This window comes from Falco biarmicus, chromosome 4 (genome assembly GCF_023638135.1).
Source record: "Falco biarmicus isolate bFalBia1 chromosome 4, bFalBia1.pri, whole genome shotgun sequence".
Classification (NCBI taxonomy): domain Eukaryota; kingdom Metazoa; phylum Chordata; class Aves; order Falconiformes; family Falconidae; genus Falco; species Falco biarmicus.
The window spans coordinates 84,536,452-84,553,444 of record NC_079291.1 but is presented as its reverse complement, the minus strand read 5'-3'; the positions used below and the strand labels follow the sequence as shown (position 1 = coordinate 84,553,444).

At 38.6% G+C, this 16,993-nt stretch overlaps 1 protein-coding gene across 3 annotated transcripts in view; it reads right to left on the bottom strand.

Moving 5' to 3' along the window:
* The window catches only part of USP22 (ubiquitin specific peptidase 22), a 110,960-nt gene that overhangs the window by 45,955 nt on the left and 48,012 nt on the right, over window positions 1–16,993 (bottom strand). For 2 of the 3 annotated variants that reach the window (XM_056334054.1, XM_056334053.1), the window contains 3 exons: window positions 10,395–10,508; window positions 9,814–9,858; window positions 4,835–4,936 (listed from right to left, as the gene is read on the bottom strand). In XM_056334054.1, coding sequence (XP_056190029.1) covers window positions 4,835–4,936; window positions 9,814–9,858; window positions 10,395–10,508 — 261 coding nt within the window. The remainder of the gene's footprint in view (window positions 1–4,834; window positions 4,937–9,813; window positions 9,859–10,394; window positions 10,509–16,993) is intronic. The other variant, XM_056334055.1, reaches the window with a different exon arrangement.

Sequence of the window (16,993 nt, the reverse complement as noted above, 5' to 3'; positions counted from 1 at the left end):
ATCTTCCTGATAGAAGGGTAGCGGGTTTTTATTTTACTAATCTAACCTTTTATGAAACAGTTAATTTCTATGAAGTTAGGTGAAAAAATTTGTCACAGAGGAAACAAGTCACCTGAGCAGTCTCAAAGGTGGTTTTCCTTTCCTTCATCACACAGCAGTCTGAAAAAAATTTAAGAATCAAAGAGACTTCTATTCAAGGTGCATTTTGTGTGGTCATGATTTCAAATACAGAAGTATTACTGCTTACAAATCAGGAACTTTGAAATTTAAGTTACAGCTAAAAATTTGGTGCTGTACTAAACCATATTTTTCATTCTGCTTTACCATCTGAGCTACCTGGAGTAGCGTTCAACCAGAAGCAGTACGCCAGAAAGCTGGTGCCCACACAAATAACCTGCAAATATTAATGTAGCCCTCAACACCTTCAAGTCAGCACTGCTCCTACAGAAGTGGAATGCTCCTGCGAGCTCATCCAGAGAACAAGAAATATTTTCCAGGCCACTGTTCCTCTTCCCTTGCTACCTTTACAGGGGAGGCTCTGCTGCAATATTTATTCCACTCATGCTGCTCTTTGTCACATCGCACTGCTTAGCATTGCACAGCTGCAAAAACCACCTGCTACTCCCATGTAGCTATTGTTTTTGCCACCTCCCCCACACCTCATATCATTCTTTCTGAAAGGGATTTGCTCAGCCTCCTATAAAGGCTATCCCCTCTGCCTTTTTGCAACACTGCAAATGGGAATCCCAGGTGGCTCCTGCTAATTACCCATGTGCCTTGGGAGTCTAATTCTTCCTATTGTTAATACACCAATCTTTAGCCACAAAGTCACTTCATATGCTAATCAGAGACCAGCTGATCCCACACTAATACTTCATGTACTCAGCAGAACTGATCTGCTGGGGCTATTAATGATAACAGAGCAAGACAAGCTTTGGAAAATAGTTCCCAAAAGATACTGTATCACTTTCACTTCTAGTCCAGTCCTGTAATAAAAAGATCTGCTTGTGAACTTGGAGCTTGGTCACTACCCTCACTTGCCATGGGCAGCCCCTTCATAGACAAGAGGAGACTGGAAAAATAAGATTTTCCTTTCACACTGCTAGAATCTAATAATTGTTAAGTCTTACCTAATTTTCCATATAAAAGTTCTGGTGTTTATAGGATGTGTGAACCACCAGCTTCAACCCAAAATCAAGATGAGCATTTCTATGAATAGAAACATTTTTATGAATTGAGTAGTCTAGGCTATGATTCAGTACTGCTGCTGAGAGCAACACACAGTAACTCATGGAATTTCTACTCTCCACTCACCTCCTGCATTCCCCCACAATATGCCATCCCTTCAGCCTGACCTAGTTCACCTGAACCCCACTGCGCCAGCACAATGACAAAGGCAGCATGCTGTAGCACCTGGGGCACAACAAGGTCTGAGAATGCCTTGAGCTGATACCAAAGAACGTATGTTTATGGTTTGAGTAGACTGTACGCTCTTCTTGAATGTCTTGAAATACAGAAATTCCATCAACATTTCAAGTCTGCCAGGACACCAGAATATGAAATGCCCCCCAGAAAATCTACACTATGCAAGGATCTGTCACCATGGCTTCTTGCATGCAGATAGCTCAGCGTTTCCACTTGGTTAACTGTGTTCCAAGTCACTTTGGAGATGTTTATGGGCAACATGGGAACAGCCCTTTGTTTATAATATCCCAAAAGGCAGGAATCAGCACAGTTTCTATAGCCTGTAGCACGCCTGACGTAAGTTTTCATTTGAAGAGCAATTTGCTCAATGGCAAAACAGCAGTTCAAGCAAAGTTACCTACTATCTTCTTACTAGCAGGAAAAATATCCATGAGATGAAAACACACACCCTTTTAAAAAGAGAACCAAGCAAAATTTATGCATTTTTATAGAGTTTCTGGGTTTGGGGATTTTTGTTTTGGTTTGAGTTTTTTGAGGATATGAACAAGAAGTTCCTTCTTCAATTGCTTTCAAATTGTCACTCAAGTGGAAACATCATTTCATTTTGCTAAATCAAAAGCTAGGAGTTTTGCACAGTATCTCCTCTAATGAACTACCAGTTCAATCCTCCATTATAACATATTCATTTCATGACTGAGTACTCTTCAGATTTAATTTATAGTGCCAATGAAAGACAAAAGATTCTGCAGCTGTATAAAAGTTCAACAGCTCAAAAAGTAGCAGACACATCCAGCTTTTTGAGAAGCATCATGAGATTGCTACAAATCTGGAATAAAAAAACCCACACTTTATGTACAAAGAAGGTTCTGCCATAGAGTAAAACATTCACATAAATGAGTGTCATGTAAATAGTATAGATGTAATGGGAAACTACAACAAAACATATTTTACCACCTAAGTGTGTTCTACATATAAATAACATCAGGTTTAACGTATTTTGTTATTAGGGCTCAAAATCATATGCAAGCCTTTCACATACAAGTATACCCTTTCAAGGCCGTGCCTGTCCAGGCTTCAGAGTATGCATTGTCCCACCGAGTTCAGTTGTAATACTAATGCACTTGTCTTACACAAACGCTGAAACAGGCATCGGCACAATAACCACTTCAGAAGGTCATCGCAGAGCAGTTAAACATGCCACCTCCAACCAACAGCCGTGTATCTCTGGAGGCAGGCCAGAGAGCCACAAACCCCCCTGGCCTTCCTCTTAAAACAGCTTTGCAGAGCGCATTTTATACGTAAAAGGCAGCTGGGTATGCTTTAACAGACTCTTTTCTAAACAGAGCTCATCAACAGATGTGCAATGCTTATTATAGATGGTTACCAACATCATCTTCATTTTCAGAACCAATAAAACTGGACATTACGCCTATTCTCCGAGCCATTTACCTACCTCAAAAGATAAACTGGATTCACTAATATCTGCTATGGGATTGATAAAAAATTGAAGTCAAAAGAATTGAGTATTAGAAAAAGAGAGAAATGGAAATGTCCAGATAATTGCAGCATTTCAGCCTACATATAGGCTCTTCACTGATCTGAAACTGCAAACAGACAAGTCAACGTGAGGAAAGTGAAGGGGAAAAGACTCTGAAACAGATATATATTTAGCAGCAGGTTAGATAGAGAGAAAAGGCTCAAGGACAATGGCAGGTCTTTTCTTCCTTCAGCTAAAACCCCCAATGTATTTTTGTGAAAGCAAGCTAGTCTTTTGCTTTTAACTGTAGCCCAAAACTGCATTATGTCTCATGGGTGCTTTGATTTTTTTCTCTTTCTAAATCTCAGCACATAGACAGCTCCAGGGCTCAGTAGGAGAAATTCTTAAAAGCATGCCTGCAGAAGTAAAGAGATCAGTCATTCTCTTGTCCCCTGTGTTCCACCAGTGCTCCCCCACCCGTGCAGCGTTGTATGAGATTTCACGCAACCAGACATGTCCTTTTTAAACGGACTGAAAAATTTTAAATCCTTTAAGCGTAGGCATAGCATTCCTTCAAATTGGAAAGGGAAACAGAGAAATGTGCTTCCATTCTTCAGAAAGAATTTTGAAGGTGAATGTGACCTATCAAACTTCTGTTTTGGCCCTGCGCAGTTACATTAAGTCATTTCTAACAGCCTTTACAAAACACACTGCAGTTTCATACAACACAAAATCCCGGTGTGAACATGATGCAAGCAATCTTTGCCTAGTTATTTTTTCCTAGGCTGCCTGAAGTTTCTAAAGACCAGATGTTTTTCCAACTGTCTTTCCTGTTCCACTATTGCAAATGCATAGGCCCCTTCTTTAGAATTACCATTCTATACACATTTCAACTTACTACAACTTACTCTGTGCTTCTCAGTCCATTTTTCCAAATAAATATACACAGATTTTGGATTAAATATGACTTAATGTATTAGAAACATTACAATTTTTTAGCAACGATGTTCAGTGTCTTTTGACAAGAGTGAATGTGCTGAAAGCATGACGCATTCTCATAAAACAGCAAGTAGCTTAAAAATAGGAAAAAACTTTTTAAACAGTTTCCTGCTTCCAGTGTCTATAGCTATATCTTCAACCTTATACTGTCACCATTAAAACATTAGTGTGCATTTAACAGTATAGGAAAATGCCCAATAATCTTGATCAGAGCGTGTCAGGAAGCTAGTTTTAACTCCCTACTCCCCCAACCTAAAGACAGCAGAAAAAAAATTGGAAAATGATGTTCATTTCCATTACCCTTATGCAAATACTCTCCAGCCATCAGTAGATATGCCTGCATTTCAGAGAGTTCTTTGCTCCAGACTACTGAACTCTAAACATTAAACATTTGATATGCATTTCAAAACTGCTATTTGATACACGCTGGTGAACGTATTACATCTTTTCAGAGTCAATATGAAATTGAACAGACCCCATCTAGACTTTAGAATATGAAGCAGAAAAACATCAATGTACTCATTCTGTCAGCTAAGAACAGATTTACCAACAGACTGCTACAGTTAGGGATACATCCCAACTACAGGATACATGCATACACCTGCATGGGATCTCTCATGACAACTTGAGTAGAGCCAACATGATCAATTTCTGTTAAAAGTCTTTCAAGGCATATTGTAAAAAAAAAAAAAAACAAAAAAAAAATGTTTTGTAGCTGTTACACAAATAAATCTTCATCAGTACCTGAACCAACAGAGCAGATACCCTTCTACAGTGAGAAAAAGGCAGTGTAAAATAAACTTATTTTGTTTTCCTAATGGTTAAGGCAATCCACTACAATTACCTCAGCGTAAAAATACTTATGGAAAAACAACATAATTTTGAACATACAAGTGGCTGAGAATCAACTTCGGAAGGATTTCTAGAACTTACCTATGGTGCAGTTTGTGGTTATTTTTCTCCGCTTGGGGTTGTGTCGTAGCAACTCTAACTCTCGTTTGGTTGGCTCCCATGTTGAATACTTCTCTCCAATGCCTAAGCAGACGAAAAGAAAGTTTCAGGAAGTTGTTTAGTAAAAGGATTAAAAACTCTGTCCAAATAAATATTTTCAACATGCTGTCCATTAGGTTAGATTCAATCTATGTACAACTACAAGAGACTGATTTCCTTCTGCCTCTCCCAAAAAAAATATTGTTCAGAAAGAAATCAACCCATCTTCCAACAAGTAAGAACTAAAGGAAGAAAAGCACTACTTACAAAAAGTACCAAGCCCAAATAGATTTTTCCATTACTGGATTATACTCCTCCTTTCAGTTAAAAGAAATTCCAGCACAGGAATAAATCCACTATTACTCAAAACTGCATTTCTTTGTGCTCAGAGGAGGTCAAATGACAGAACCACCATATGATTTTAGAAGAAGATACAGGATAACCAAGAAACGTCATTACCAAACTTTGACAAGTTATGAAATAAACCAAAACTGACCCAACATAATGGACAGATACATGCTTGGTCTTTACAGGTAAACAGCAGAATACAGTAATTCAAAATACTAAACAGTTACTATGTGTCTTAGGATATACCATTACAGAGCATGACCTCTCCTTATACCCACTGATGTAGGATTGGGCAGTAGCAAGTTCTAATACTTCAAATTCACTTTACTGCCAGTATCTAACATTACCTAAAAATGCAATTAGTAGTAGGTTTAAACACAACCCTCCCCGCACCAACCAACCGGCCAACTCTCCAGATACTTAACTACCCTTTCTCATGAGCTGCAGCTAAAATCTGCCATTACTCTCTTTAAACATCAACACTGTATTTCCAATACACTTCTGTTCAAAGGAAAGCGCAGTAGAAATAAGTCAGGTAAGCAGTACAGAGAATAGGTCTGAAGTAAGCACGGAGTTGCGTTCAGCGTAAATCTGATACAAGAAAAACACAGCAGTGGAGACCCATGTGCTGACCAGCAAAGTACTGCTGCAGCATTCTATGTAGCACAGAGAAATTACTATGCAAGGTCAATTACAGTGAGTCACAAAAGCATCTTGGCATTAAAAATAAAGAATAACAAGATGACAAGCAATCTATTCTAAAACTGAGGATTAAAGTCAATTAAGAGTTATTTTTCACGGAACGCATGGAGCAGAAACAGTGCTGTGCTACAGAAAATAAATTATAAATCATACATATGAAAAGAAGGAGAGTAGAAAATACAGCTAGAGGCTTACACATTCTGCATAATATACATTAAATTTTAATAGCTCTTTGATCTTCATTTTCAGAAATTGCTATGCTTGTCAGAAGCTACCCACCCAAAAATGTTCAATTCATAGTTACTACTGACCCTCCAAGGTTCTAGTAATAAAAGGTCTCATCTTCAGATTCTTGAGGACTAGAAAATCCTTATTTACACGGATGCACCCATCTCTCACTTTGACCCAACAACAGATTTATGCAAGTGTAAGAAAGAATACCAGAATCATATAGTCCCTTTCCTTTATCCAAGGTTCAGCATCAAGCTACACACCCAGGAAAACAGAAAAGGAAACTAATTACTGTGTAACAGATTGATGAGATAAAACAGCTGCAATGCTTTGAATACACTATACAGTATGCATAGGCAAACGAATGAAGCAACTTCAGAGACGCACATATGGACAGTTCACATATGACAGAACATTGGCTTGCAACAAGTTTCATATTAGATGTTGTCTTCAGCAACCCTTTCCATATTTGTAATACTCCCTCAGGAATTTATATAAATCGGTTTGAAAAAAGCTCAAAATAATTTTGAGCACTGTGTTAGTACCAGCTATTGCACTGGCCAGCTGTAAACTTGAACTCGTGCATTTGGTTCACTGTAGTTTCAACACAGCCAAACAGAGTCAGTATAATCTGATAACAGGATTAAATCTCATAATAAATAAAAACTTGGATATGTTGACGTCCTGGTTTAAATCAAATGTAAGAAAATTCACACCTGGAAACACATGTGCGCTCAACTTTAGGCATGCAATAGTTCCATATATGTTAGCAGGACTGTTCATATATATATATCTATATATAATTATATAGCTTAAATGCTTATAGAGGATGGGGACCAAAGCATTTCACAAGAGCAACTCTTCAAGTGAAGTTAAAGATGACAGACAGGATTACTTTGCAGGATTCTGGGTGGATCAAATATTCTTCAATTAAAAAGAAATGAAACCAAACAGAAAACTATGTACAGCTAATGCCACAACAAACACAGAGCAAAACAGACAGAAAACTTCCTTACACAAGTCTTTCATTAGAAAGAGCACGTGTTAAGTGAGAAACAGAAATTAAAAAGTGTTCTGTTCCAGCTATATAATTTAACAAGAATATTGAGGTTTTATTACTCTTGAAATTATGGGAAAAAGCAAGAACCGTTCATTAGGAATGGTTCAGTGTTTAGAAGGTTTTTTTTTTTTTAAAAAAAAAACCAAAACACACAAAGAAGGAAAAAGGTTTAATAAAGATTTAATAACATCCACAAACATGCCAAAAACTCCAATATAAACTACCTTAAACAAATATTTGCAAAACATGCACAGGTTACCATTTACAATTAAAGGAAAGTAGCGTTATAGGGTGAAAATTTATCATTTTAAAAATGACGATATAGAAGAGCCAGAGATTCAAGTCAGCATGTGAAATCTCCATCCAAGAATTAATTTTATTAGTTAAAATATACAAACTGTCATTTTTAAGAGACTTTATCAGGGACATATGGACGAGTGAAGGAAAAGGCAATGGAAGGCTCTAGTTTATAAACATCACAATTTTGCAAGTAATCATTAATATAGCTCGTTTACTTAGCTATACTTCATCCCCTCCCCCAAAATCCAAACTTTAATTAGAATGAAGGGCTCTGTATTCTCACCTCCCTCGTTATTAAAGAATATTCAATACCAAAGGGGGGGGGGGGGGGGGGGGGGGGGGGGCGCGGGAAAAAGGCAGAGTTGCAACTTGTTCAGAGTTACATCATATAACCCTGAACTACAGCTGGACATGGGAACTCATTACACTAAGAGTTAATATTGCAAGAGTATGAAATGAATCTCATGATATTTGGGGTTTTTCTTAAAGTTCTTTCTCCAGGCATCATGTTGTTATGTGAGCATCTATTAAAGTATATACGAATATCCTTCAAGCACTGTGGACAGACGTTGTGTAACATTCACACTTCAATTTTTAAGCCAATCTCAGTTTTTGTGGACTGGATTCAGTTCTTAAGTTCTTTCAGTTGGCAACATTATCTGAGGTAAACTCACTCTGTCATAGAAATATAATACCAAGACACTGAGAGTTTGGGGTTTGTACTAATCCTGACATTCAGTTTGGAAGAAGAAGGGTTCAACCCCTCTTTACACTTTATGTTCTTTCAGATAACCTGAGTCACTATGGGAAGGAGGCGACGGATTTAAACAATGGAGAAAGACTGAAAACAACCCAACATAATTCTCCATTATTTCTCCCACGATTCTCCCTTTCTCATTCCTTAGATTAATTTGTGGAGAAACACACAAGGTTTCATGATAAGCCATAAAACAAAAGATCCTATGCCGTGACTTTAAAAGACAAGATGTCTATACTGTGTACTCCAGTAATTTGAAGTGTATTGTTGTCTATTCCTTCATTTTATATCTTCAGTGGTCATTACAGATTTGTTCTCCAGGGTCAGAAGATGCAATGTGCATTCATGCAAATGCATTCATATATTTAATATGCCATTCATTAGTCAGTTAACCAGTACAGAGGTGGTTTTCTGCCTGGCAGTTCCTCTCACTGATTCTTCCCTTCACCACCCAAGTCTGGTCCAAGATGACAAGATGTACAGTCTTGTGGCTGTAATTATCTTCTAATATTACCTATAGCAGCCTGATGTCCACTGGAGAACAAACTGGCTGCATCTCAGTCTAAAAGGCACAAATACATCATTTGCTAAGGACAACATTAAAACATTGCTCTTTGAACATACATATTCAGAAATAAGGAACTGTGGGGCTGCCTTCTTCCGTAGCGTCACAAAGAAGCGTTATGTTGTCTGTTGATTGGTTTAGTGCCCAAAACAACACAGTTTAAGAAGGCTTTGAAGGAGTTTTCAGAAAAGGTGCATAGCCTAAGTGGAAGGTTTAAAAACATGTTCCCATTTTGTCTTGCTTTGAAAACTAGTGTTTTGTGCTAAAGCATTTTAAGCTGTATTTTCTTTTTCTAGGACTCACTGGCATCTCACTATCCTCCTATCCTGTGACACAACTCCCTCAAAATGGGGAACAAGCAGAAAGTAGAATGGAATCTGTAGTAGGAATGCAGTAAAAGCAGCTATACTTTTGATATGCCATCAGAAAAGCTCTAGTTAATATGATGTTAGCTGCTATTTTTTAAATTGGAAATTAGGTTAAGAATGGTTTGAAGTCGTATCAGCCCTGACTATGGCTGTCACATTGAAACAGGATGCCATGGATTCAGTAAGAGACATTACTAGACAGAAGTTATCTGTTTTCAAATACAGACTTTCCCACTTTAAGAAAACATACCCCCTCCTAGAGGCCACTGGAAATGGAGGATGACAAGCCTTTTTTAAGTGATACTTTAAAACTACTCAGTTTAAGATAACTGCTACTTCCTTTCCTTAAAAAAAAAAAAAAAAAAAAAAAAAAAAGGAGAAAAGGTTTATTTTGGAGTAGTTCTATCAAGGAAAGGGCATATGAAATCAAGTCTGCTGTCATTATTCAATCATTGGAACATATCCAAACAAGAGGAAAACAATTTGCACGATAAAACTGGCATTCTTAACTGTGATTCATGTCTAAAATGGCAGGATAATCAGCAAAGGGACGCTTGTTAGTGAAGTGCGTCGCCAGCCCACGCCTCTTACCTGTCATTGTACACTGGTAGTGAGAAACCACTGTTGGGGTGAAGGCTAAAAAAGAAAAAATTAGGGAAAGCAAACTGAATAAAACAAATGTGTGTACATATATTTGTGTGTAAATATTTCTACATAGATACTGTGCGTGACCATGAAAGCACAGGTGTGTAAGCAAGCTGGCACGTTCTATTAAAAAAAAAAAAATCATCACACACAAGGGTGGCATTTCATGTGAGGGGAACAGATTTATTGCCTATATCACGTAAATAAGCCTAAAGGAGCAGACTGCTACATTGTCTACCTAATACAGATCTGACTCTCATATTATGCCAGTATTGCAGGATTACTGTTAGATTTTTTTAATACTTTTTGCAATTAAAAATAAAGTATTTTTGCTACATTTAGGTGTGGCGCACATGTTAAACTAAAAGTCTAACTCCTGGAAAATAATAGCTAGAGATCTCTCTCCCATGGCCTGCACTACTATCTCTAAAGAGCTTTCCTCCCCTTACCGGTTTTTGCCGTTGACAAATGGGAGGGACAGGTATGATTAAAAACAGAAACAAGAAATTCAGGCAGGAAAACCAAACCTTGTAATTTCCAAGCTTTTCGTTGTTCTTCTTTGGCAATTTGTTCCATGTCTTTGTCGTATATGTAATCTTGACACATAAAGCAGTATATACCCCCATACAAAAGGTCTATGGCTGCAAAACAGAAGGGAAGTTGGGGAGGAGGAAAAAAAGATGTGAGTTCATAAACTAGAAGACATTTTAAAGCAGGCTTCCAAGTCAGGCACTCTTTCTTCTCAGGTTCCACAAAACGTAAAATTTGTACCTTAGAATCTGGAGAGTGATGGGGTGAGGTGGGTGGGGAAAAGAGAAAAAAAAAAATAAACCCAGAAATCTTTCCAGTTACAGTAAGAGTTACTCAATTGCTTCTGGCACAGCAAGAAAAGTGTGCAAGGCAACAAAGCATTAGCTGCCTTTAAGTTGTTTGTAATTCACAATATACCTTTCAAAGGACGTAAGTAACCAAAAGGCGTAATTACAGTGACTGACTACAACACATGCAGAACTAGTACTGTACGCTTTGATACGTATTCAAAGTCATTAAAATAATTAGAAAGCACCTATTTAAAATCCAAACTAAAGCTCAAACAGAAGACAGCAGCAAAAACTCAAAAGAATCTTGTCCAGGGGAATGGTTTTCCAGAGTAGTTAATTCCACAGGTTGTATGTGTCTCAATTTCTTGTTTCACACGCCCTTTTAGAATGGAGGTATGAACACTGACCAATGTTAAAATTATTTTTCTTACACAATCTAAACAAAAGAAAGCCAAGAAATGAAATAAATTAGCTAACTGGAAAACGACATTTTGTTTCAACACATACTGAGGAAGAAGTAAGTGCAAACTAATCATAGCAAAATGCTGATTTTCAGTACAGAGGTATGGAAAAAAGCCACAATCAAAGGAAAGTGTAAAAAGAAAAAAAAAAAAAAAAAGACACATTCAGTGGGCACTAACAAATTCTTAGCCAGCTACTGAAATACAATCCGCACCTAGCAGACAGCTGAGGAAACACATCAACATTCTCCCTCAGGAGTATATCCTCCATTTCTTTTATTTCCAAATTCCTCTTATTTCCAGATAAATAGCATTATTTTAATAATCTCACTACAGTGGAAACTTGTTATAAACAAAGGAAACTATTACCACATTAGGTGGCCTGCAAGAAACAGCACTGAATTTCTCTGACGTCACAAGCCACATGCCACGCAGCAGGAATTCTGCTGTCGGTCCCGTCAGTGGGCCAGGGCTTGCGGTTAAAGTGTCTTGGTAAGCTTGGTAAAGTTTCTTTCTAACCATGTTTCATCCCACCCTTCACAGCCTCTACCCATCTCACAACCTGCTACACCTCTCCTTTAGTCCTGGGCACCCTTTTTTTTTCCTCCTCTTTCAAAAATCACTTTTTCAATGATTACATCAAATTGTTTGTTACTTCTAATACATAATAAAGGGAACAATTAATTTAAACCAGTTTGCCTAATGTCTATTGGCTGTCATCTTGCTGATGTGCCTCATCCTTTTGTTTTGTCTATTGGGACCACCAACAGTTTGTGGAAGAGGACACTGATCGCTTGTGTTACCTGGTATAATGTCCCAACAGCAGAATTTTCAGCCTGGTGCCTGCAAGACTTAATACAACTCCTCTAGCAGAATATCATGAAAGCGGATAAGAAGCTTAGCTGTGGTGGAGATCAGTAACACAACGCTGTGCAACTGGGGTGTGTATGTGTAGTATCACAAAAATTAGAATATTTCTCCGTTATCTATTGTACTACCAGTTATTCCCAGGTTTCAACAAAGAACTGCTGAACAGCCGAAGTATTGGTCTCAAAACGTGAAAAACCAAATATTGTTCTCCATATACATTTTTTTAATAGATCCCACAAACAGCCTCCCTCCCCTCCAAGTAACAGGACAGGGCTGGCAGCATATTAAACAAACAGGACTCTGTGAGCACTAACACTTTCAATCCACCATCAGAACCAGCTGGCACACGTTGTGCTCAGAGGATTCCTTACTTTTCTCAGCTTTCCGGATTTACACACGAGTGATGAAATAGAGGTGTCAAGATCAAAACCAACAAGAGACCGCCTTACACAAACCACCTGTTCAGAGCAGAATGAATTTCTGGTCTAAAGAATCAGAAAGCTGAAACAGAAACACTGGCAGAGCGAAACCCGCAATTGTCCAGCGCCTGATTAAGGGCTCTTGAGGAAACCTCCTCTCTCCAGCATACTTAGGTGAACAATGCAGCTGTACATATGCCAACACTTTCAATGTCGTTAAAAAGATTGCAATAGGTTTTGGACAAATTACCTCAAGCAGCAGTGACATGGCAGCCGTACCGGCCAGTCATGGCAGGAGGATGGGCAGGGGGTGTTTCTCTGCATAGCCAGAACATGGACGCTCTGTTGCAGGATCCTCAGAAGAGAGCCCACCAGGGTCATTCCTAAGTTAAATCTTTCAAATTGGTATGGTTTGAATTTTTCCCTTGTAATAATATACTTCAGCTTTCTTATTCTGGTCATCTTGAGGTGAAAAGGAGTGTTTTCTCTAGGGCGAAATACAAAATATCTGCTACTATGTCTCCCTGGTGAGCCACGGCGCCCGCAGGGCTGGTGTGCAGGCCCTGATGGAAGAACCGCTGAAGGGACCTTCTCACTGACAGAAGTTCTTCTAAAGCAAGCAATTCTTTAGCCCTAACTGAAGTTACACCATACGAAAGGAACAAAGTCCATATAAAACTTCCTCCCTCAGATGATTTTTTTTTTTTTTTTTTGGCGGGGGGCAGGGACAGGATGCATTCACCTCCTCATTAGCCACAGGCTAAAATATCTCTTTATTATTATTAAACTGGCTGTGAAGTTCTACCCCAAACTGAAACACCTGACCAGAAAATTCAGTAAGAAACACTATGACAGCCAAGTACGAGAATACACGTGTAACAGATCTCACCTTTTATATTAGTATTTTGGATCACAAAACAGGAACAGGCCTCAAATTCATGAAAGTTTTGGGAACTACTACCCTAGAAACAATGCCTTGATGTTTCAGATTAATCCGCTGCCAACCCTGCCGTGAGGGCCCATGTTCCTCATGACTAACATCTCTTTCAGGATGCTCCTCCAGACGGGCTGATGCTGATACTCCCACCTCCCAGTACCTGCTCTTCCTAACACTACCTCTGCCCCTCTCGGAGGGGATGGGGGATAAAATCAGTGTACTTTTGAGTTTTATCGTAATACACACAGATAATTGATTACACTGGAAAAATAAAAGATACATTGAGTGGAAACATACTTTTTTTCTTTCATAGGGAAGAATCAGAAGAAATTTAAGAGAACCATAATGTCATCTTGTTAAATGTGAACAATCTAGTTTCTCATTCCAGGAGTTCAAAATACCTACTTGTGGATCATAGGCAGAGTAATTTAAAAATGAAAAGGCATCTTGGAATGTAATTGCTTTGCTTTTATATCTTCTATGCTAATAACAGGCTACCTTATTCTGAAGTCATATCTCCTCGTACCCCTTCCTATACAAAATTCTAAGCAGCTGCAATGCAAAAAAGTCAAAAGAGATCTCATGTTTCATTTAAAAATAAAGCTATCAGCCTGGAGAAACAACGAGGCATCACAGAAGATCACGCAGGAATGACAGCGACTTTATCTACTGGTGCAAGTGACAGTAAGTTTCGGAAAACAACAGCTCAAGGGTGAAAGTTTAAACTCGGGCAGCAAAAGGTCTTCAAACTCTCCATCTGGGAACCAAGTGAAGTGTTTTGTTTAAGCCCCAGTGCTTTACTTTGCCAAATATATCCACTGACGTCCTTGTGAAAATGTTAAGAGACCACAGATGATGGGAACATATCAAAAATATGTAAGAAAGCAGGGAAATGTGCCACATCCAGAGTGTGAACATGCATGTCTCATCCAGCGAAGGAACTCATATATTCAGTTTTTGGAGGATCCAGGTGAAGAGAACTAACATTGCTTAGCTGAAAATGGGATACTTCACCCTCATCTTATGACAGCCTTCCATCAGATACGACATATTTGTGAATCACGTTTTGGTGATTCACCATCTTCCTTGGAACACTGGTTGTGTTCAAGTAGAACAAAACACATGCAGCAACTCCGAATTCAGGTCAATTTTACCTGTATTGAACTTAATTCCACTCTGAATTGCTTCAACTCAATCTTGGCATGTTATCAACCTGAAATCAACACACACTCATATTCTATGCAAGTCACCTACATTTTGCTCAACTTCTGGAACAAAGGAGACTAAATCGGTAATTTTTTTAGATAGTATTCTAAGTCACAAGTCCTAAGTAAGTACATACTTCCTAATTTCTCACCTCAAGTGTTAATCATTAAACCAGTTTTGAATAATAGTATCAAATTCACAAGAAGTGATCTGCTAAACTTCAGCCAGCTCTCCACTTGTTCTTGTATCTGACATATTAGAACAAAACAAACCTGATTGCTTTCCTCCTGTTTTCCTAGCACCTGCATCACAGGTCAGAATTCCTAAACTAGTAAGATATTAAGGTCTACTAATACGAGTAAGAAAATCTTACTAATCCCAATAAGAAACAAAAAAACGCCAAACAGCAACATCACCCCCCCAAAAAACCCACCCAAAATCCCAAAACATAAACCACACCCAAAACATACAAAAAAACCAACCCCAAAACCAAAAGAGAAGCCAAAACACACTAGCAGACTCATCCGATGCATCAATCAACTTACATATTTGAGTTTTTGCCAGGAACTAGTGAGCAGACACATTAAAGGCTATTCACTCTTTTTCCTGATCCTCTCAATCTGTATAAAAATGATCATAGCCTTAACTCTTTTAGTCACAGATATACTTTAAAAAAAAAAAAAAAAGAGAGAGAGAGAAAAAGGCTAGTTTTGCTCAATGGTGCTTCAACCTAGCTTCCACTCCATTGAGAATTGCAGGCACTTACTTTTAGGGGAAAAAAACCCCAAAACCCAAGTTCCTTTTGTGTAGAGGAATAAAGCTGGGTTAATGAACTGACAATATACAACTGTGGTTGGCTTCAGGGGCGGTGGGTTGGCCAACGTAGATAAGGTGCAGCTGTGGCTGGTTCTGTTACTTGGTTGGGCAAATTGAAGGTATCTCCACTTGTAGAACAAATGGGCAACTACAAGGATCTTAAGAAGTTTTTCAGGACACAATGATGTAAAGACCTTGTTGCAGCTGGCTAGTTTGGATAGTGCTGTGACACTTTTGTTGCCAAAAATGTAGCATCAGATACCCCATCTTTTAATACACATTTAAAATTATAGCCACAGTTAAGCATTATGCTTTCCTCTCACCATCAGTATTTAAGAGAAAGGGTATTTTCTTCTCCTAATACTTGAGCTAAAACCCTTCTATTCTTTAAATACTTCTTGTTCTTTATTTAAACCAGCAGCTAACAGGTCAATGTTTTTGTGGGTTGTGCTCTAAAATCTCCAAGATGCTTCTTGGTCCCATACAAATCCATAATTTTAATGTTTAAAGGGACTGATTTACCTGCTACTGCAACATAGCAAGTACCCAATACCACCCCACAAACCACTTAAAACTAGGAGCCAAACGGCCAGCCTCTACGCTGTACACTTGCCTCTGATGGTCTAAGTGTCACCCTGCATGTGCATGTGATTTCAAGCCAGGAAAGATAAGACGAAGGAAAAAGTGTCCTAGTAACCCTAAGGAATCTAGATACCAAAAACATTTTTAGCTGTTAATTGAGAGGAACGACAGGCTGTCAAAGCGTTTTATGTTAATTTATTATGAGCAGAGTATTAACTCCAGCTCCTTGACCTCATTCAGATATACATATCATACACACACCCCTCATGCATGCACACACACAGTATACTACAGAGGAGTCTGCAGCATGCCTATACTTAAGTTGCCCTGCACTTCCTATTATGTGTTTTACCTTTTGTCAGTCTTCTCCCTGCCCTTCTCCGACCCTACAACCTTCAACACGTCCCGTTTGCAGTAAACCTTTGAAAACCAAAAAGAATGAAATCCTCCTGCCTAAAGCACCTTTTCTTGATCCCACAGAATATTATTCAGGTTTAAAGGAGAGAAATTGTTAAACACTCCCTACTTAATCATGCTGGGTTTTTTTTCAGAAATCTGGGGGCAGAATCCCCAAATCACAGCCACCACGTTTTGTGCTGCTCCATGTAAGATATGATACAAACTGCTTATGCTCATCTGCATATTTTCATCTGATCAACAATAGAAACTTACTTTTTTTAATTAAAGCAGTAGTAAGATTCAGAACTGCAAAGAAGTTAGTAGTTGGGTCTGAGGCAAGCAGATGCACACAGAGCTGGCAATATGCACATTAATATTCAGGAGGTTGGCTTTCTGAGGGCTAAGAACATTCCACGTGTACAGAGAACTCTTCAGGAGTCATTTCTCTCCTAAGAGGAGCTTTTGAGAGTGAGCTTGCAGGAGCTTATCACCACCTGAACTTACCAGAGTGGCTCCTAGCAGAAGACAACTGTGATGAACAAATGCCTGCTGACTTCTTATGAGTTCAGTCTAGCTCAAAGTTTGAGCTAAGCTACAACAATACCATGCTGGAAT